At 60.6% G+C, this 21,501-nt stretch overlaps 1 protein-coding gene across 4 annotated transcripts; it reads left to right on the top strand.

Annotated features, from left to right (window-relative positions):
• Positions 1 to 1,875: 1,875 nt before the first annotated feature.
• Positions 1,876 to 20,092, top strand: ADAMTS10 (ADAM metallopeptidase with thrombospondin type 1 motif 10). Of its 4 annotated transcripts, none has more exons than XM_057489697.1 (25): positions 1,876 to 1,955; positions 5,759 to 5,945; positions 6,173 to 6,519; positions 6,881 to 7,037; positions 7,981 to 8,198; positions 9,589 to 9,672; positions 9,768 to 9,913; positions 10,308 to 10,351; positions 10,501 to 10,606; positions 10,693 to 10,839; positions 10,986 to 11,127; positions 13,887 to 13,994; positions 14,280 to 14,425; positions 14,519 to 14,582; positions 15,464 to 15,566; positions 15,851 to 15,984; positions 16,080 to 16,203; positions 16,991 to 17,071; positions 17,154 to 17,317; positions 17,422 to 17,548; positions 17,640 to 17,769; positions 18,058 to 18,262; positions 18,372 to 18,548; positions 18,624 to 18,783; positions 19,860 to 20,092. In XM_057489697.1, the coding sequence occupies exons 2-25, from the start codon at positions 5,858 to 5,860 to the stop codon at positions 19,967 to 19,969; spliced, it is 3,312 nt and encodes a 1,103-aa protein (XP_057345680.1). In that variant the 5' UTR covers positions 1,876 to 1,955; positions 5,759 to 5,857; the 3' UTR covers positions 19,970 to 20,092. The 4 variants fall into 4 exon arrangements, with proteins under 4 accessions (XP_057345680.1, XP_057345681.1, XP_036746551.1 ...); XM_057489698.1 differs by lacking the exon at positions 1,876 to 1,955 and adding an exon at positions 2,396 to 2,537 and having other exon boundaries at positions 17,422 to 17,539; XM_036890656.2 differs by lacking the exon at positions 1,876 to 1,955 and adding an exon at positions 2,396 to 2,537.
• The last annotated feature ends 1,409 nt before the right edge of the window (positions 20,093 to 21,501 follow it).

Here is a 21,501-nt window from a genome sequence, read left to right as displayed (position 1 = left end):
CCAACTCCCCGGCGGGAAAACATCTGGGCTAGAGACGGGGGCTTCAGCCCCCCAGCACAATGATCCCAGGACCCCTCCGGGACACCCTTGCACCCGGGAGGGCTCTTCAACCCCAAGCTCACCCACCTTCCCTCTGGGTGATCAGGTACCGGGGGACTTTTTTCTCGGTTATTATCTTCTGGTTCTGCCGCTCCTGGCTGAGCGACCTTGAACCAGTCACTCAGCCTTTCTGTGCCTGTTTTCTCATTTGGGAAATGGCTGCGATAATGGGGTCTACGCCCTAGGGCTGATGTGAAGTTAAAACAGGCCTCCAAGCAAGTGCTCCGTCATCAGCGCCATCGGCGTTATCAGTTTGTTTTTTCCCGATTTTACGGTCCACGGGCAACAACGGGATTCCGTTGCGCCCTCCTGTGGCAGCGCCGAGTACTGCACCCCTCCAGGCGCAAGTCATTACATCACTCTGGATTCTAAAGGTTGCAAGTTAAAAAAAAAATACTTTTTTTTTTCAAGTCAGTCCAAGCTGGTTTCAGTCAAAAGAGAATGTACTGGCCATAGCAGCCTTTGTAGTTGCTGTGCCCCCCTCCTAGACCACCCTCACTCCTCTGCCTCCTTAACATTCAAACCACAATGTTAGTGCCACCTCCCCAGGGACGGAACCTTCTGCAGCCTCCCGATTTATTCAATACTGAGCATCAACCGTGCGCCAGACCCTGCTCTAGGTATTACGGTTACTGCGTGAATGAAAGCCCAGCTATGGGCTTCAGGAACAGCTTGTTCAAGGCTGAAATGATGGTCCTGGGACCCTTACCCTCCTTCCCCTTCCAAGAGGACTGGGACTGAGCACAATGATCCCAGGACCCCTCAGGGTTCCCCCCCTCCCCGACACACAAGTCTGTTTCCCAGGACTCCCTGCAGAAGACCCAACATGCCCATCCCCCACTCAATCATGGGTTGTGGGTGTGGCTTAGGGCCAAGTCACGTGCCCTACTCAGACCACACCCAAAGGGGAGAGACGACTCCAAGGATGTGTGGGGCTGTGGCATGGCCGGGAGGGGAAATGGATGCAAAGAGCCAGTTTCAGAGAACAATTTAGGAGGTTTGCAAGTAGTGAACAGCAGCGCCTGGGACCGCCTGGCTCAAAGTAGCCCTGAAATTCCCAGTGCTGTCTCCTGGCCACCCATCACCAGACTAAGAACTGGTTGCTGGCTGGGCAGCCCATGTGCAGAAGGTGGGACTTTTAGAGTTAGGGCAGACTAAGAAAGCAAAGCGGTCTGCCGGAAAAAGAGGTAAATGGAAGGCAGTTCAGGGTGGGCTCCCAGAAGGCCCCCAGGGAATAGAGGGGAGGCAAGGGTCCGAGAGGGCTTACTTAGACTTGTTTCTCCAATGGGAGCTCCAGAGACCCTGGGGTGAGTGGCTAGCCAATCAGCCAATCCACGGGGGCGTAGCAAACCCAGCCCCCCCCCCAATCTGGTCTGGCCTGGGGTGAGGGGTGGAGCTGTAGCCCTGTGGGAGTTGCAGGACGAGTCCGGAATTTGAGTACCTGCTTGTGTGCAGGAGCCCCGAATGTCCTTCTAAGTTCAGCATAACTACTCGCTGTTGAATGACTCCATCCCTGAGCGGCCCTGGAAAAGGCCAAGGCCAGGCCAGGCTCAGCCCAGCTCCCTGGGAGCCAAGCCTGGAAGATGCCTGGAACGGCGAGGCCTAGGGGCCCCCGCCCTGCCTCCCTCTGGGTCCCGGCCCCCGGCCAGGCACCCAGAGACCTGTGGGGCTGTGGGGCAGCCACCCCCTTGAGCCCTCGTCTCCCGCTGTCCTGAGTGTCCAGGTCACCCCCGCTGGTGCGTTAGCGCCACATCTGCTGAGCACTGATCCAGGGGTGGCTGAAATCCACAGGGTCCCGCTCTCTCCTCTCTGGCCTTAGTTCGCTCTTCGGGGAAACGGGACCAGCCAGGCCGAAGGTCAGACCCCCAGAGGGGAGCTCTGGAAGGGCGGGGCCAGTTGAGATTTATTCGGCCGCCCTGGGCACCGTGCCTGGCACACGGGAGGCGCTCCATAAATATGCTTGTTTGAGCAGGACTAGCCCTCAATAAATAACAGCTGTGGCCGACGCCGTCCGAGCCGGCGAGGGGGTGGGCTCTCCCCTCCCCCGCCCCTTCCCATTCAATCGCCCCCCGAGCCCCTTACCCCCATCCAGGTCTCCCCCCTCCCGCTCGGCCCAGGTCGGGCTCCCCACCCCACGCCATCCCCCCCCGCCCGCCTCGGCCGAGGCCCTCCAGCCCCCGCGACGGGGCCGCTCCGGGGCCCTGGCTGGGGTCCAGCCCGCGGCCCAGGCCGGGCGGCGGCGGCGGCGGCGGCGGCGGGCGGGGTTCTGGCCGCGCGCGGTCTGGGGGTTTTTTATAACCCTGGCCGGCGGCTCAGGAAGCGCCGTCCCCGCGCCCCCTCCCCCGGCCACGCCGCCGCGCTCGCTCCCTCCCTTCCTGCGCGCGCGGGGCGGCGACTCGGCGGGGACGGCGCGCAGGCCCGGCGGGCGGGCGGCCCAGGTGAGGGCGTGGGGCGCGCGGCCGCGACCCGGGGGGCCCTGCGTGGCCGCGTCGCGCCGGGGGGCCGCGCGCCCGTGTGCGTGGGGCCGCGGGGGTGGGGGGCCCGGTGTGATGACCCTGAGCGGGGGGGGGGCACCGAGATCTTGGGAGCGAGCTCCTGTCTGGGCCGGCTGGGTGCGTGTGCGTGTGTGGGGTGCGTGTGGGCGTCCACGTCGGTGCATCCGCCGCTGTGTGTGCATGAGCGTCTGGGTGTGTTTGAATCGGCGTGTGATCCTAGGCGGTGTTGTGTGTCGGCCTGTGGGTTATGTGTGTACACGGCTAAGTGCTGTGTGTGAACGTCTAGGGGAGTGTGTGGTGCCCCGGGTGTGTCTGAGTGTCCTGAATGTGCAAATGCCTGTTAAGTGCATCTGCTGTGTGTGTCAAGGTCTGGGGCATCTTGTGAGTTTGGCCCCGGTCGGGCGTGAGTGTGCGGATGCGTGTGTGGGTGTCTGTGCCTGTAGGCCGAGCGTGTGCTTGCGTCTGGGTTGCTGTGTGTGTGAGTGTGTGCACACAGGTCTGGGGAGTGTGTCTTGCGTTTGCCTTGGGAGGGTGAGTATGTGCTGGGTGTTGTGGGGTGGGGGTCCTTTGTGAGTCCGCGGTGTCCGCTTGTCGGGGCCTGGCTCCGCAGGTGTGGTCGCCCCCGAGTGTGTGCGCCGCGCTGCCAGTTTTTGTGTGGCTGGTGTGAGAGCGGCGCCACCCACTTCCCCTGCGCCGGTCACCCGGGCCACAGCCCTCCGGGGTGTCTCCATTGCCTGGGCGTTGGACCTTTAATTAGCGGCTGGCAGGGGAAACCCGCCGGCCCTTCTCCTCCGGCAGGCCGCGCGGGGCCTTTGTCTGCCTCCCGCCTGCCCGGCCAGATGTGCAGCGCCCGGGGGAGGCCGGCCTCTGCCTGGGCAGACAGGGCCTTGGCCTCCACCGAGAGGCCGGGCAGCGCGGTCGCAGGCCCCGTGCCCCCAGCTGGGCTGAGGGTCCTTCCAGGATCCCCGGGATGGGATGGAGCCTCCTCCGTTTCCGGGCCGTTTCCCCGGCATTTCCTTCTAGAGCTCCGGCGCCCTCCCCCACGCTGGCCTCCTCCCTCCTGCCTTCAGGGAGGAGGGGCTGGGGAACGGCCTGGACTGGTGCGTACACACACTGTGGGTCCTCCGCCGACAGCCTATGGCGCCCAGCCAGGCCCAGGCCCTGGACCCCCCTAACCCACCTCCCCCAGCCTCATCCTCTCCCCACCCCCACCCAGTGCCCTGGGCAGGTCTCACCTCCCCACCACGCCGCAGGCTGCGCCCCGGTCCCAGATGCCCTTCCCTGCCTCGCCGGGGCAGACCCCTCCCCTCCCCGTCCCCACCCACTCATTCTGGGTCCTTGCCCACTGTCCCCCACACCCCTGAGCTGGAAGCACAGGAGGCCCTGTGAGGCTAGGCCGTCAGGGGGCGGGGCCCAGCCTCAGAGGACAGTGATGAGGACTTGGGGGCTGCGGGGTCGGGGGTGGGGGGGACAAACCAGAGACCTTGCAGCCAGGACCAGAGCCTCAGCCACAGTAGGAGGGCGCTGCTCCAGGCCTGGCAGGGCAGGAAGCGGGCAGGAGTTCCAGCCACCCCAGCAAGGAGAACGCTGTCACCCTGGCACGGGGTGGGGGGGAAGGGTGGCTACAGGCGGGAGGTAGAGGAGCCCACCAGGAAGGGGTTTAATCCAGAGCTGGTCAAGGTCTCTGCGGATCGGGAATAGTGGGAGAGACGCAGGTGGGCATGGGTGTCAGAGGGAGCTGAGGGTGGCCAGGAGCAGAGCACGCATGAAATCGCAGAGGAGGTCCTCCAGGGCTGGGGCGAGGGGCCGCGTTTGCTCTGTGACCCCTGAGCCCCAGACCCAGCCCAGCTCCCCCTCCTGGCCTCCTCCCCGTTCAGGCCCCAAGAAGAGACCCTGAGGCCCACAGAGGCTTGTCCATCAGGGTCCAAGCCACAGACTGACTCCCCCAAAAGGTTAAAATAAAAAAGGAAGAAAACTCAAAACCAAGGGGTGAAATTAACCCAGCTGAAGGGAATCACAGGGTCACAGCACCCGGGAGTGAGCTTCCCATTGCTGGAGGGCTCCGAGCAGAAGCGGGAAATGTCAGCTTCTGAGTCGGCATCTTGTGGAAAACCTGGCTCCCTCCCTCAGGAGCTGAACTGCCCTGTTTGGGGATCAGCTCTCAGACTTGGCCAGGCCGCAAAGAAAACAAGACAGTGTGTGATTAAGGGGGAAATTGCACCGAGGGGGCAGGGAGAGGGCGGAGGCAGGAGGAGGGCTTGGCACAGGTCTGGCCCCAAGTGGCGTCCGTGGCAGGCTGGCCTGGGGCAGATGCCAGAGGAACCGGGACCTGCTGGGCAGCCTGGAGCTTTAAGGAGGAAGAATCGGCGAGCGAAAGCGGGCAGGCCGGGGCCAGGCTGGAAATGCAGGGTGGAGGGGGGACCTCAGGGACAGAGACCAGGAGGCAGGGGCTTCCAGCCCCGCTGGCTGGGTCCACAGGCTGCCCACGGCAGAGGATCCGAGGGCGGGGCCTGGGTCGGGGCGGGAGGCAGGGAGGGGCCGGCCGCTGGCCTCCACTTTAATCCAGGCTGAAAATTCAGTGACCAACACAACCTTCAAGGGTGTCCGTGCCAGCTTCCCTTTGCTGCCTGCTGCCCCCACCCCCAGGTCACTCTGCCCCCCCTCCACCAGGCTGGCCCTTGTGGGCCTGGGTCTGCACTAAGCCTCAAGGCCTTTGACCCTGCGGCTCCTCTGCACCTCCTTCTGTCTCTTCATGTGATCCGTTTCTTCTTGTCCTTTGCACGTCCGCTTCTGGGCAACCCGGATATTTCTTCTAGAGAACACATCACAGTCTGAACTCTCTTCCACCTCGCTCCCAGGGGACTGGGCCCTACAGGGCCATAGTCGTGCCCTGACAGACGCATCCTCTCGGTTACTGTGGAAATGAAATGAAACAGTGTAGAAATGCTCAGGCTGCTAGCCAGCACATAGTAGGCACTCTCAGAGCCGAAATCCTTGTGTATCTTGAATATAGGGGGCTTGAGAGGGAGTGGATTGGAAGTGGAGGGCTACTGAGTGAGGAAATGCCCTGGGCATCCTTGGGGCTGCGAGTGAGGGGCCTCGGGTCCCCCATAAGCCTGGCAAGGGGTCTTGGCAGTGGCTAAGACCAAGCACCTCCCTCCCAGGAGCCCGGCGATGCTACTCAGGCAGTGAACACAGCAGGTGGCACTGTGGGGGCTGCCGGCCACCAGGGCTGGAGAGAGACATGAGGACACGTGGCCTCTATGGCTCCCGCCTGCCAGATCCTCCACTGGGCCCTCGCCCTGGGGCTGGGCCTCACGTTCGAAGTCACGTACGCCTTCCAGTCTCAAGGTAGGGGAATGAACAAGGAGCTGCAGAGGGAGCGGTCAGTATGGTGTGAATAATGGCCATCGAGGGTGGGGGGAGGGCCCTGGGGCCACTGAGGCCCAAGGTCTTGAAGCCAGGAACCTGGATTCAGGAACCAGTGAGGCCAGCATCATGTGCCACGCAGCCCAACAACCAGGACGCAGAGGTCACCCTCCTAGGGCCCACCCCAGGCCTCTGACCCTCGCCCACAGATGAGTTCCTGTCCAGCCTGGAGAGCTATGAGATCGCCTTCCCCACACGCGTGGACCACAATGGGGCACTGCTGGCCTTCTCGCCCCCGGTCCCCCGGAGGCAGCGTCGGGGCACGGGGCCTGCGGCGGAGTCCCGCCTCTTCTATAAGGTGGCCGCACCCAGCACCCACTTCCTGCTGAACCTGACCCGTAGCCCTCGCCTTCTGGCAGGGCATGTCTCCGTGGAGTACTGGACACGGGAGGGCCTGGCCTGGCAGAGGGCTGCCCGGCCCCACTGCCTCTATGCTGGCCACCTGCAGGGCCAGGCTGGCAGCTCCCATGTGGCTATCAGCACCTGTGGGGGCCTGGTGAGTGGAGGATTTGGGGAGCAGGGGGGAGATGCCCACAAGTTTGGGAGTTAAGAAAAAGGTAACTGAATGTACGTCAGAGAAGGGATCTTAGTGGAAGTTTGGAAAGGGTTTTGAGTTAACCAAAAGGGTTAACAATTTTAAGATGCAGCTAAAGCAGAACTTAGAGGAAAATGTATAGCCTTTGGTCAGGCTGTAAAGTAATGAGCTCCACATTCATCTCAAGAAATTTTTTAAAGATTAGTAACATAAACCCAGGAAGATAGAAGGAAATGAAACCATAAAGACAAGAGTTAGGGTTCCAGGGATCCTGGGAACCAGAACTTGATTCAGGCTGTCTGTCCCACTCCCCACCTCCCAGCATGGCCTAATTGTGGCAGATGAGGAAGAATACTTGATTGAACCCCTGCAAGGTGGACCTAAGGGAGCCCAGGGCCCAGAGGAGAGCGGCCCCCATGTAGTGTATAAGCGATCTTCTCTGCGTCACCCCCACCTGGACACAGCCTGTGGAGTGAGAGGTACATCTATCTTTCTGGGAAGGGACAAAAGGGCCGCACATCTTTTCCTTGAGGCAGAAGTAGGCGGCAGTGTCTCTCCATCCGGAAGCCCAGCAGGCAGCCACATGCAGGGAGAAATAGCAGGTAGACATCTGGGCAGTGAGTCAGTGGAACAGCGCACCCACCACTGTCATAGTCTGATGGCCCAGAGAGTGAGACAGGCAGTTGGGCGGCTAGATAAGCACTCAGGCATAAATCCATTCATCCCTAGAATTAGTGTCCAATCAGACAGTTAAGCAGCAGTGTGGCTGTAGTTGCACATGAAAACACCAGGCCCGAGAAGAGCTCACCCACCATTCAGGTCAGAGGACAGGTGTACGATTGGACTTTTAGGGGATGAAAGGGTAGAAAGCTAGTTGGGAACAAAATATTTACCAGGACAATGAGCTAGAAAACCAGATTGCTGTCTGGTGGGAATGCAGAGGTCTGGGAAATTAAGTGACCTGACAGGACGCTGTGGCAGGCATACAACCACAGTGGGTTATACAGCAGAAAAGTGGATGCTGTCACTGTCGGATGGCCAGTGGGACAGTCAGGCTAGAGGACAGTCAGGAAGCAAGAACATCAGGTGGTTGGGTTGTTCTGCAGCCACATTGTTGAGCAGTGCATTGCTGAGAAAGTTGCATGGTCTGGCTAAGAAGTCATACAAGCATACAGTTCCAGCAATGAGATTGTACAGTCGTGCTGATTGTCACAGAGTAGGCAGCTATTTGGCAACTCAGTTTGGCTGTGGGGCAGCCACATCATTGTGGACCCACACATGTGGGTAACGAAGCATTGAACAACCAGAATACCCAGTAGCAAACAAATGAGGTGTTTGACAGCCTGTTGGGCAGAGGGACCATCAGACAGGTAGCTGGACAATAAGGGTGAGCATCAGAATGACCAGAACTTGTCCATGCAGATGAGAAACCATGGAAGGGGCGGCCCTGGTGGCTGCGCACCTTGAAGCCACCTCCTGCCAGGCCTCTGCGGAATGAAACGGAACGTGGCCAGCCAGGCCTGAAGCGCTCAGTCAGCCGAGAGCGCTACGTGGAGACCCTGGTGGTGGCAGACAAGATGATGGTGGCCTACCATGGGCGCCGAGATGTGGAACAGTATGTGCTAGCCATCATGAACATTGTAAGTGCCTCCCCCTGCCTGGCATAGAGCCCCCAGAACCTGGGTCAGCCTCCAGAGGCCAGGAAAAGGAGTGTCACCACCCCACCCCCAATGTCTGAACTAATCCAGAGCAACAAAATGGAGAGAGGTGCAAGGGACTAGGAGCATGGCCACTGGAGCCAGTTGGTCTGGGCGGAAATCTCAGCTCTGCCACTTTTTTAGCTGTGTGCCCTCAGACAAGTCACTCCACCTCTGTGCCTTGGTTGGCCCATCTGTAAAATGGAGATTATAATAGTACCTTCTTCCTGTGGCTAAGGTGAATTCACTGAATTGATAAAACTCTTAGAACAGCTCTGGGCACATGGTAGGTGTCACATAAATGTTTATAATATAAAAATAAGCACATAGCTTGCAGTTACTTGTTGACCTTCATAGTACACATGTGGGAACACAACCTCATGCACACATGAGTTCTCATTCACACGCTACCTTTAAATTCAGTGACCTCGCTGACCCACTCTCAGATACATTCAGTGCCCAAACCAGATCTCGGTCCCGACTCTGGACCTATCTGAGCCTCCGTCTCCACCTATAATAGCATATATGGCAGAGGATAAGAATTGGCCAAAGGGAAGCCAAGCAAAGCACTTGGTGCACAGTAAGGGCCTAATGAGTGGTCCTCATTGTTTCATTGAAGCAAAAAGGGAAGAGAGAGTGTAGCAGACAGACGGATGGATGTTGGCATAACGTGTCTGATACCACTATGTTCTGCCCCTCCCGTAGGCTTTCAAAGTTTCCTAAAACCTGCCGGGGTTTCTGTGGCTTTGCACCTAGGATAGTGATGACCCGAGGCTCCTAGGTCACTGCACAGTGTGGCCTCCATCTGTGCCCAGTTACCCACAGACTGCTTTCTCCTTCCCTCTGATCTCTGTCTCCAGAGCTTCCCCACAGTTCCCTCTTCCTGCGTGATGCTCAGATTGGTACCTTCAGACAGATGTAGAATGAGGCCAGATACACAGATTCCTCAGGCCACCTCTGAGCAGAGACACTTGAGGCAGCCAAGGGGTGGGCAGGGTGGGGAGGGATGGAGGACAAATAGACAAGCTGAACAGGAGTCAAAGGAAATGTACTGATAAGCAACCAGTCCTTTGAAGGCAGGTTTACATGGACTTGAACCCCACTTATGACACCTACCGGTTGTGTGTCCTAACCTCTCTGGATCAGTTTGCCCATCTGTAAAATGGGAATGGTAATAGTACCTACTCATACACAGATGTTTGCAGAGGGCTTAGCCTGAGGCCTGGCACACAGCAGCTACTTGATTAAAGTGAGCTTTTGTCATTGTTCTGCCTTCCGTCTTCTGCTCTGGGCCCCTCTTAAGACTCGGTCTCTCTTGTTTCTTGGAGGTCAGGTTGCCAAACTTTTCCAGGACTCAAGTCTGGGAAACATCGTTAATATCCTGGTAACACGCCTCATCCTGCTCACGGAGGACCAGGTGCGGGGGGCCGACCACCTTCCCCTGTACACCAGCACTGCCCGCCCCAACCCAGGGCGGCTGGTGCCCATTCACCTCACTCTGTCCATCCCCAGCCCACCCTGGAGATCACCCACCATGCCGGGAAGTCCCTGGACAGCTTCTGTAAGTGGCAGAAATCCATTGTGAACCACAGCGGCCATGGCAATGCCATTCCGGAGAATGGTGTGGCCAACCATGACACAGCGGTGCTCATCACGCGGTGAGGGGCGGGGAGGGCTCCAGGCTTGGGCTGGGGGAACATGTGATCCAGGGGACCATCCATGTCCAGGCAGGGGATCCTATCTGCTGGGAAGCTATCCAGCTGCCAGCTTTGGGGAGCCAGGGATAGAGCAGGGCTGTTGGGAAACTGAGATTGTGGGAAGGAGTGCGGGCTGTACAGGCACAGATGCCCTCATTCATTCTCATTCATTCATTCAGTAAGTGACTTATGCACCCCCAGCATCCCCAAGGCCACTGGGGGCAGAGCACCCTCTTAAGGGGAGAGGCAAATAGTGACTCCCAGGTAGAGTTTAACCCCCAGAGATGGGTGTAGTGGCATCCACAGGGCTTAGGGAGGGTGTCCAGCCCCTCACGATCCCCCACTCCTTCCACAGCTATGACATCTGCATCTACAAGAACAAACCTTGTGGCACGCTAGGTAATCATACCCCATAGGCTTCGAGCTCCCCTGAAGGCAGTGGGCTGGTTGACCCCGGCCCTGGCAGGGGCGGGGACCTGGCAGTGTGTACGAGGGCCAGCCAACACAGCCCTGAGCCCCCAGCCCCCCCCCACGTGCCCATTTCCCAGGACTGGCCCCCGTGGGCGGGATGTGCGAGCGAGAGAGAAGTTGCAGCATTAATGAGGACATCGGCCTGGCCACAGCGTTCACCATCGCCCATGAGATTGGCCACACGTGAGGCCAGGGGACGCAGGAGGGAAGGATGGGAGAGGCCGGGCAGGTCTCTCAGCCCCTGGCAGAGCTGACATTTTCTCTCCCAGGTTTGGCATGAACCATGATGGCGTGGGGAACAGCTGCGGGGCCCGTGGCCAGGACCCAGCAAAGCTCATGGCCGCCCACATTACCATGAAGACTAACCCGTTCGTGTGGTCATCCTGCAGCCGTGACTACATCACCAGCTTTCTGGAGTGAGCACTGTCCCCCTGTCCCACCCATACTCACATGCACCCTGGGGCCAAAGGTGTCTGGAAATCAGGGCTGTTTGCCGGGACCCCCACCTTGAGCTCTTGGCCTGCAGCCCCCCAGCATGACGGCTGCTTTCTTCTTCCTACAGCTTGGGCCTGGGGCTCTGCCTGAACAACCGGCCCCCCAGACAAGACTTCGTGTACCCAACGGTGGCACCCGGCCAGGCCTATGACGCAGATGAACAGTGCCGCTTCCAGCATGGAGTCAAATCGCGTCAGTGTAAATACGGGGTAGAGAGAGCCTTCCTGCTTTCCTTCCTGGGAGGGGAGGGGGCCAAGACCACCAGTGTAGGGGCCGCAGGGGGTGGGCAACTCCACACCGGCACCCCCCCGGGCAGTGGGGCTGGGAGAGTCAGGACCGAGGGGGCTAGAGGCACAGAGGCGCGTGGGGTGGATAAATGTCTCAAACAATCAGACATGGACCGGGAACAAGAATGGGATCTCCTGGTCCCCCAGCCCCGTGATGTGGAGGATGAACTGGGGGAGAGCTTGGGCACTACCCTCTGTCCAGCATGTCAGGCCACCTGTGGGCTGCAGCTGGGCTAAACTCCCAAGAACCCTAAAGGGGCAGTTTTTAACCAAACATCCAAATTTGGTGGAAATCATTTCCCTGGAGGTGAACCATCTTCCCCACTTGGCAGAAAACTGGGCAGAGCCCTCCAGGGACATCCTGTCTGCTCTCTACATCCTCCACGAGCTGGTCCACAAAATCTCCTGGCCCCAGGCCTTGGCTGGAGGAGCTCTGCGTCTCTTGACCACCTCTCACTCTTCCTAAGGTTTAGATTCCGTTCCCAAAGCCCCATCCTCACAGAGACGCAAGCTGGGGGCCCCACTCCCAGCTGCCCCCAGGAAGGTGGAGACCTGCTGGCTTCCTGCTACAGCCACCAGGGGCTGCCCCCTGAGTGAGGTCTGCCCCACCACTGCCCGGCTCCCTCGATGCCTCCTCACCACCTCAGCCCTAGGAGCCCAGGCCTAATGCCAGTCCTCCATGCCCTCAAGACTCAAAAGATCGCAGTTTGCATGGCCACGGCTAACCTGTAACAGGACCAGGCAGCTGTTAACCTGCCCTCACCTTCTTCCCTTGCAAGACAAGAACACAGATGCTGGAATTATTTCTATTTAACCCATTCCTGCCCACACCACCACCACCCCGAATGTGGCTGGTTACTACAGCACCCTCTAATGAATTTCTAAAGAATTCAGAAGCTGCCCTTGAGTATCTCCTGTGTCCCAGATACCCCAACAATGATGACAACAAGCTGATATTTACTGAGTATTCACTCTGTACTAAGCATATGACATATATCATCTCATTTAAACTCTTGACAATCCTATTAACCCCAATTTACAGATGAAGGGACTGAGGCATAGGGAGGGTGCCTTATGCAAGGTCACAATTCGAGAACATGTCAGAGGTGAGATTTGAATCCAGGTCTGTCTACAACTCCAAATTTTATAAGGAAGTGGGGGAGAGAGGAAGTACCAGGATATCAAGCATGGGCCAGTGCTGGCTGAACATCAAATTGATTCTTCCTTTTATTTTTCCAAGGAATATTCTGGCCCACTTGGCAAAGGAAGAAATTATTAACTACATGTAAATTGCTCAATATGTGTAAAGGGCTGGACTAGTTGCTGGTCCAGAGATAGCTGTGGTCACTGATACGTAGTAACAGGGTGCTTATGCAAATGTTTTACATCTACTCTGTCACATGCCTCTCTGCCTTTTATTTAGGTAAGGCCCATCTTGTAGATGAGGAAACTGAGGCCCAGAGTGGTCCTGAATTTATTCATCTGTACCACAGCACCTCCTTGTGCAGAGGAGAAAGAGCAGAACTGGAATAGGCTCTTCTCTTTAAGAGGTGTCAAAAGTGGGATTGGAGTGCATGATATTTTTACAAATGGCCAGAAGGACACAAGTCAAACGAAGCCAGAAAACTAGACTGGGTTTTTAGCTGAGGTGAGAGATGTCTTCTGAAGGACATTTGAGGGAGCAGGTTTGAGGACAACCCTCCAAATCTCTCATGTGTGTGCAGGTGTCTCTAAGAGGCTGACCCAGAAAAGGTCCCTTCCTATCAAGTCATTGATTGATCTGGTCCCTAATCTTAAAGCTTAGAAGAATAACGTTCAAAGAGGGGATTACATGTGAATATAAAAAGGGGACAGAAGGATGTAGGCTAGAGGGTCTGAGATTTAGCCACACTTGAACTCAGTGGGGCTTGTCCAGGGATAGTAACCTGGACCTAAAGGTTCAGAGTGACTTCCTGGGACTGGTTCAGCTTCTTGACATGGACAGAACCTGCTGCCGGGGCCTGGTGCAGCCCAACCAGGATTCAAGCAGGAAGAAAATGGGCTGATTTTTTACTGGGGGAAGTAGAGGACCAGCCCAGCCTTGTACTCTCCCAGCCCTCCATAGATTGAAAGCTTTGGGAGCTTCCTCAGTTTAGGTGGGAGGAACGAGAAGAACAACCAGCTGGAAAAAGTTAGAGATGGGGCCCTTGATCTGAGCTATTTTGCAGGCATGATTTTTCAGAACCACTCCCCTTCCCTGGGCTGCTTCACGCATCCCAGAAAAGAATCCCGAATCCTTCTCTATTCCTCAGCAGGTCCAAGCTTCCTTCTAGAAACTCAGGAGGCTCCCGAGTGATTAGATCAAGACCCTCCCGTCAAAGGTCTGGGTTAGAATCCGGGCTCCCTCTTAATAGCTGTGTGACCTCTAGCAAGTGACTTGACCTGTCTGAGCCTTGGCAGTCTCACAGTAAAAAGGGGGTAACAATGCCTACGGGAGTTTTGGCACAGGTAGGCATTGGATAAGTGCAGCTTTACAGGCAGAGAATGTGGTCCCAGTCCATGCCTCGCAAGGGGACCCAAGAAGGCTCGCTTGAGACCCAGTAAAGGAGCGCCGGGGCCCCACTGCCAGGCAGCAGTGAGGGGGTCACCTGCCCCAGGGAGGAGGGAGGGGGGCGAGCCTGAGCGGGCGCCTTGGCCCGCAGGAGGTCTGCAGCGAGCTGTGGTGCCTGAGCAAGAGCAATCGGTGCATCACGAACAGCATCCCAGCCGCCGAGGGCACGCTGTGCCAGACGCACACCATCGACAAGGGGGTGAGCGCGCAGCCCCGGTCCTGGAGCCACGCCCGCCCGTGCGGCACGGGTATTTCGCCGCCGCTTCAGGCCGCGCCCACTGCCTTCGGGGCCCCGCCCCCGCCCTCCGACCCTATATTTAGGCCACGCCCCTACGGGACCAGACTGTATCCCGGCCCCCAGACCGCACCTGCGGCCCCCTCGCGCCCCATCCCAGGAGGCTGAGGCCTCCAGCTCAGAGGAGGTAGGAGCGAGGGGTCCCCGACAGCACGCGGGGGCGGACTCACCCCTCCCCTCCGCGCGCAGTGGTGCTACAAGCGGGTGTGTGTACCCTTCGGGTCGCGGCCGGAGGGCGTGGACGGGGCCTGGGGCCCGTGGACCCCGTGGGGCGACTGCAGCCGGACGTGCGGCGGCGGCGTGTCCTCCTCCAGCCGCCACTGCGACAGCCCCAGGTCAGCCCTCGGAACCCCAGTACGGAGAGCGGGCTGGCCCCCGCCCCCAGCGCCCCTTGCTCCATCTGTTTCCTGTCCCCGCGTCCCTTCCAGGCCAACGATTGGTGGCAAGTACTGCCTGGGCGAAAGACGGCGGCACCGCTCCTGCAACACCGACGTGAGTGTCCCCGGGACCCCAGCCGAGCCCCTCGGCCCCCTTACGCTCGGTTCAGCTTCCACCGAGCCTCAGCCGGCTGCGTACCATCTCCTGGGGACCCCGCGCGGCCACCCCCTCCGTTCCCTGCCCCTCCCCCGCCTGCCCCTGCATCCCGGTTCCCGTCCCTCCACCTCCCCGGGCGTCTGGCTCCTTCCAACTTCCCCAGTAGTCTCCTCCTTTGAAATAAGTGCTTGACCCCACAAACCCCTCCTGCTGTAGTGCGCCCCGCCCCTCCCTTCACAGCCGCATTTCCCCGAAGAGCCCCGCCTCTGCCCCAAAGTTGTCCCGAGCTCCCTGTCACCAGCCCCGAGTCCTCTTGTTTGGCTCCCTTCTGACCTTGGACCACAGCACCTGGGGCAAAACTCGGGCCTGGCGGGCCTCGCCGGAGCCCTGCACGCCCAGCCCCTCTGAGCTGCTCCTTCTGTCCTTTTCTCAGCTGCTGCCCCTGTTCTCCATGTCGGGGCTCCCCGTAGCTGAGTCCTGGGTGTAAAGGAGCCTTTTATGGACACTCCCAATCAACAAGGGGCTTACCTGAAGGGAGGGGGATGTTTCGGGGCGCAGGGACAGCATGTGGGGAGAGGTGGCCTTCCTAGCCCCCACTGGGGCCTCCTGTCTCCAGAAAGACCGCATGCCAGGCACACATGAAGAGTGGGCCTTCCTCGGCTCTCTGGAAACAGGCCCCATGGTCTGAAACCAGAAAAGCCGGCGTCAACCCCAGCTTGCTCCAAACACTGATGGGTCAACCACTCCCATCTCAGACGCCCCTGTCCCTCCAGGCCACAGTCCAGTCACACCTGGACCTTCCCAGCTTCCTCCCTGGCCTCCTCTCTCCTGTCACGCAGGACTGTCCCCCAGGCTCCCAGGACTTCCGAGAAATGCAGTGCTCGGAGTTTGACAGCGTCCCCTTCCGTGGAAAATTCTACACGTGGAAGACCTACCGAGGAGGTGAGTAGGGGCCTCAGCGGGCCGTGGGACGGTGGAGGGCAGCTGCAGGTGGCTGAGGCAATGGGGTCTGCCCCGAACCCTCCCCTCCCTCAAGGGGCCAGAGTGCCGGACACATGGCTCGACGTGGCCTCCAGGATGCTGGGAACCCCTTACTCCCACTGCCCAGCCTGCCCTGCGTTGCTGGGCCCGCGGCCCCCCTCTCGGCCTCGCATCCCCAGGGAGTACTCCGGGCAGGGAGTCTCAGGGTGGCCTGGCCCTTGGTCTGAGGGGGCCGTGCCCCCCAGGGGGCGTGAAGGCCTGCTCACTCACGTGCCTAGCAGACGGCTTCAACTTCTACACGGAGAGGGCGGCAGCCGTGGTGGACGGGACCCCATGCCGCCCGGACACGGTGGACATTTGTGTCAGCGGCGAGTGCAAGGTCAAGGGGATCCCCAGAGAGATGGAGGGGAGGGGGCGGCAGAGGTGGGGCGCTGCGTGCATCACTGACACGCCCACCGCCGTGGCGCTCCCCAGCACGTGGGCTGTGACCGGGTCCTGGGCTCTGACCTTCGAGAGGACAAGTGCCGAGTGTGTGGTGGTGACGGCAGTGCGTGTAGAACCATCGAGGGGGTCTTCAGCCCAGCCTCACCCGGGGCGGGTGAGATACCCCCCTCTTCCCTCACCCTCCTGCTTGGTGGCTGGGGGTGTGGGGCTGGCCTCATGACAGAGGCTGAGATCAGCACATCCTCAGACCCCAGCAGGGACCCCAGAGAGTCCTGGGGGCACAGTGATGCCCGGATCAAGGCTCTGGTGCATAACACCTTGGCAATTAACGTGCCCCAGGGGTGGGAACCTAAGCCTCTCCCCTCCCCTACCTGGGGGCGTCAAGCCTGGTCTGCGGGGTGCAGAGAATCATACTCCACGGTCTGGGAGCCAGGGGAACTGAGGGGGCCCTGCAGGAGATAAAAGGCTGAGTAAGGGGGTGATACTGAACATGCTTCCCGAGGACGGAGACCCCAGGGGGCAGCGGGTGGGAAGGTGGGCTGTGGGACCAGACACAGACTGAGACCCAAGTGGGGAGCTCAGGGGACAGTTTAGAGGTCCCGGCAAATCAACCAGGACCCAGCCCACGTGGGTAGGGAGATGGATCAGATCATTTTGGTTTTAAAAGTCATAGGAAAGTTTGGGTTAAATCCGAGCCCAGCTACGTCCTAGCTGTCAAACCTAGGAGAGTTGCTTAGCTTCTCGGAGCCCCAGTTTTCCATGTGTAAAATGGATGTGATGACATCTGTCTTCCCAGGGCCAGAGCTGGGGACACAGTGGGATGTCCCTGTAAGCACTGAGTGCAGTAATGGCTAGCTGTCATCATCAGGAGCCAGGAATGGGGGACGTGGGCAGGGTGGGGGGACCACTCAAGGGCCTGACATCTGACCGCCGCTGTCCAGGGTATGAGGAAGTCGTCTGGATCCCCAAAGGCTCCGTCCACATCTTCATCCAGGACCTGAACCTCTCCCTCAGTCACCTTGGTGAGCCGGCCGGGGGAATGAGGCCTCGGGGGCAGCAGGGCGGTCAGCAGGCCGGGCTTCTCACCCCTGCGCTGTCCCCCAGCCCTGAAGGGAGACCAGGAGTCCCTGCTGCTGGAGGGGCTGCCCGGGACTCCACAGCCCCACCGCCTGCCCCTGGCCGGGACCACCTTTCAGCTGCGACAGGGGCCGGATCATTCGCAGAGCCTAGAAGCCCTGGGACCCATTAATGCGTCTCTCGTCGTCATGGTAATGGCGAGGCTGACGGCAAGGGGCAGGAGGATATGGGCACCCTGGTAGGGACTGGAGCTTGACTTCTGTTTGACGCCCCGCGCCCTCTCCACCGCTGTCAGGTACTGTCCCAGACAGAGCTGCCCGCCGTCCGCTTCCGCTTCAACGCGCCCATCGCCCGTGAGGCGCTGCCTCCCTACTCCTGGCACTACGCGCCCTGGACCAAGTGCTCGGCCCAGTGTGCGGGCGGTGAGGCCGGGGGCGGCGGACGGGGCGGGCTCTGGGCACGGGCTGACCGGCTGGGCCGGGCAGGGCTGAGCGGGCCTCTCGCCGCCTGCAGGCAGCCAGGTGCAGGCCGTGGAGTGCCGCAGTCAGTCGAGCAGCTCGGCCGTAGCGCCCCACCACTGCAGCGCCCACAGCAAGCTGCCCAGGAGACAGCGAGCCTGCAACACGGAGCCCTGCCCGCCTGAGTGAGTGCCCCCGGGACGGGGCGACCGCCCCGGCCCTGCCCGCGTGGGGTGGGGGCTCCCCTGGAGTCCGAGGCAGAGCCGTGACGCTCCCTAAGTCAAGGCCTGGGGGCCGTCCTGGGTACCCATGTGGTTAAGGGTGCTGATGTTCCAAGCGCGGGGTTCGGGGTGCTGGCGCCTGCAGGTGCCAGTTTCCAGAATCACGCCGGTTGCTGCGGAGGAGGAGGCCACGCCCGCGCCCCGAGTAGGCCCCGCCCCGCATGCCCTCTGACCGCCGCCCCCTCCCCACAGCTGGGTGGTGGGGAACTGGTCGCGCTGCAGCCGCAGCTGTGACGCGGGCGTGCGCAGCCGCTCTGTCGTGTGCCAGCGTCGCGTGTCGGCCGCCGAGGAGAAGGCGCTGGACGACAGCGCGTGCCGGCAGCCGCGCCCGCCGGTCCTGGAAGCCTGCCACGGCCCCGCCTGCCCGCCCGAGTGGGCCGCCCTCGACTGGTCCGAGGTCAGCCGCCACACCCCCCGCCTCCCACCGGACCAGCATCCCTGCCACGCCTTGGGCGCGGGCAGGGCCGGGGCACCCACTAAGCCTGCAACGCCCCGTCCAATTGCAGTGCACCCCCAGCTGTGGGCCCGGCCTCCGCCATCGCATCGTCCTGTGCAAGAGCTCCGACCACCGCGCCACGCTGCCCCCGGGGCACTGCCCGCCCGCAGCCAAGCCGCCCGCCACCATGCGCTGCAACTTGCGCCGCTGCCCCCCGGCTCGCTGGGTGGCGGGCGAGTGGGGCGAGGTAGGTGGGTGGTCTGGGGGGTGGGGGCGGGGACAGGGGGCGACCTAGTGGCGGCTCAGCGACGACTCCCCGCAGTGTTCCGCGCAGTGCGGCTTCGGGCAGCAACAGCGCACGGTGCGCTGCTCCGGCCACACCGGCCAGCCGTCGCGCGAGTGCGCCGAGGCTCTGCGGCCGCCCGCCACGCAGCAGTGCGAGGCCAAGTGCGACAGCGCGCCCCCTGGGGACGGCCCGGAAGGTACGGGGGGCGGGAGGCCGGGGGGCGGGGGCACCAGGAGGGCCCTGTCCAGAGGAAGCCGCAGGAGAGCACAGGAGCCCTGACCATCAGCCCTAGAGCTTCTCCAGCCACCAAAAGGCCAACTTCCACCATCGCCCCCCACCCAGCATTTATTAAGTGCCACTGTGTGCCAAGCGTTGTCCCCTGATCCTTCTGGGGTCATTCCCCAGCCACTTCATGACCTTTGCCCTATTCATCTCCAGTTGCTTAATATTTTTCCCTTAAATCAGAGTTTCTGAACCTCAGGCCCCATTGACATTTGGGGCCGGATGGTCCTTGGTCGTGGGGGGCTGCCGGGCGCACTGTAGGGTATGCGGCAGGATCGTGAGCCTCTACCTGCTAGATGCCAATAGCACCTCTGCCCATCCGCACTGATAAAACCAAAAATGCCTCCAGGCATCGCCAACTGTCCCCTGGGGGCAAAATGGCATCCCCTTGAGAGCCACCTATTTAAATATGCCCCGTTTTGTTCCTACCTAAGTAAACTGATTTTTCTTAGCAAAATGCTGCTTCCGCAGGGCACAGGCCCAAACCAGCTAGGTTTACCTTCCACCTCTGTGCCCCTGTTTACTCATCTGTCAAGGGGGCTAGGTGATATGTTCACTCCCGGGGGGTGCCCAATTATTGTATATGAGGGAGATGAAGTCAGATAATCCACGTGAAGCCCCTTCACCAACATCAGACCTGTCCTACATCAAGTGGGAGCCCTCATCCATTGTCATGAACGGACTGTCCATTACCACGGACACAGAATACACAAATACCCGCTGGAGCTCAAGGTTCTCACCCTGCTACAAAGGGGAATGAGCACGGATCACGGCCCCGAGAGGGTCCAAAGGAGAAATGGGAAAGGAAGACTTTTCTAGGAATTTAATATTGTGTCCAAGCTCCAGACCCCACATTCTCGAAATCTCCAGCCTAATGACAGTTACTATTATAAGGCCCCTTTGAGAGGTGAGGAAACAGAAGCCCAGAGAAGCTAGGAAGCGCTGTGAGAGGGCTGGGACCTGAACCCCGGTTTCTCCCACCCTCTGCAGAGTGCAAGGACGTGAACAAGGTCGCCTACTGCCCCCTGGTGCTCAAATTCCAGTTCTGCAGCCGAGCCTACTTCCGCCAGATGTGCTGCAAAACATGCCAGGGCCGCTAGGGGGCGCGCAGTGCCCCCGGAATCACAGCTGGGCGCCGGCTGGGGGGCGGGGTGCCCCGGCCTGCCGCCCGCCAGGCTTCAGGAGTCGAGCGGGCGGGAGCTGGCAGTAAAGGGTGAGATGGAGCCGAGAGTTATTTATTGGGAACCCCTGCAGGGCCTCTGACCGGGGGATGGAGAGGGGCTGGCCGCCCCCAGGGCTCATCATCATCCCTTCTCCCAGTTAATGGGGAGAACCCCTCCAGGGTGGGTTTGAGGAGGGGACAACTGCTCGCCCTAGTGCCCTTTTTACCCACCCACCCCCAAGGGAGTCCCAACACTGCCCCCACTTTGATCGGAATACGTACTGTGAAGAGCGGGGATGCCGGTGCCCTGCCCCCAGCACTGCCCTGTCCCTCCGCTCTGAGCTGGGGCGGGGGCCTCACGCCGCTATGGGGGAGGGGGGTTAGCACCACTTCCCTGACACCCTGCCCCGGACCAGACCAGCTACAGGGGTGAGGCAGAGCTGGGCAGATCCAGCCCAGCCTCTGCCCTGCCTGCCCCAGGGGGACCCCAACGTCCAGGCTGCCCCCATCATGATGCTACAGGCTCTGCCCTGGGGGCCATACACCCCTCGCCAGGAAGCCCGACATCAATAAAGTTCTGCCTTGTGTAGATTTCCGCGCGTGGCTGTGGCTGTGCCAGGGAGCCTGCGTCACATTTATCCCCCACCCCCGAGTGGATGCAGCCTCAGCCTCCTGCTCCCCGCGGGTGGCCCCCCAGCAGCCTGAAGGGGGCTTTTACTGACACAGGCCAGAGCCCGGGGATTTTACAGGTTCTCAAAGGAGGCTCTCAAAGCCACACGGCCTGGCACCTGCCATCCCCCGGCCGCCACACTCCGGGCTCTCCGTGGGCTCCAGCCTCCCGCCTCCTGGAACTCCGGTAGTCTCGCCCACGTTTCCATTTTGGGGCCTTTGCTAGAGCGGCTTCCTCTGCCAGGTGCGCCCTCCGCTTCTTGTCCACCAGGCTACCTCCAGCTCACACTTCAGTCTCAGCATGAACGTCGCCTCCTCCCAGAAGCCTTCCCTGTCGCCCTCCGTAAGGTGGGGGTCCTGCCTGCCCATTCGCTCAGTGCCTGGAGGCCTTGCAGGCCCCAAGCCAGTCCTTTGGGCAAAGGCGCCAAATTCCGCCGTCGGGGGACGGGGCGGAGACGGGCCCTCCCCAGATGTGGCCACTAGGGGGCGCCGCGTCCCGCCAACCCCTCGGCCGGGGTGCTGTGTGCCCGCCGGGAGCGCAGGGGAGACCCTCTCAGGTGCCTCGGCCACCTCCCCGCTGTGTGCCTCAGGGAGGTGACAGCCTCTTGGAGCTGCCATTACTTCCAATGTCAAGAGACCAGGGCGTGGCCTCCTGGGCTCCCAAAGATCAGGCCACAGGCCCATACTTGGTGGATGCTAGGGGTGCCAGATGCTGCTGAGAGGGCCCGCACCAGTTTTACTGTGAAAATGGGGGACCCCGGAGGTAGCAGCCCTGGGGGTGCTTAAATCTGGAGCTGACAT

Source organism: Manis pentadactyla, chromosome 12 (assembly GCF_030020395.1).
Source record: "Manis pentadactyla isolate mManPen7 chromosome 12, mManPen7.hap1, whole genome shotgun sequence".
Classification (NCBI taxonomy): domain Eukaryota; kingdom Metazoa; phylum Chordata; class Mammalia; order Pholidota; family Manidae; genus Manis; species Manis pentadactyla.
The sequence above is the reverse complement of the archived record's forward strand: the minus strand, read 5'-3'. Positions and strand labels throughout refer to the sequence as shown.

What these genes read in the sequence shown, in the direction of transcription:
- ADAMTS10 (XM_057489697.1), top strand. Translation starts at nt 5,858, where the DNA reads ATGGCTCCCGCCTGCCAGATCCTCCACTGGGCCCTCGCCCTGGGGCTG. An exon ending in GTACGCCTTCCAGTCTCAAG is followed by an intron (nt 5,946 to 6,172) that starts GTAGGGGAATGA and finishes CCTCGCCCACAG; the next exon opens with ATGAGTTCCTGTCCAGCCTG. An exon ending in TGGCGGGCGAGTGGGGCGAG is followed by an intron (nt 18,549 to 18,623) that starts GTAGGTGGGTGG and finishes GACTCCCCGCAG; the next exon opens with TGTTCCGCGCAGTGCGGCTT.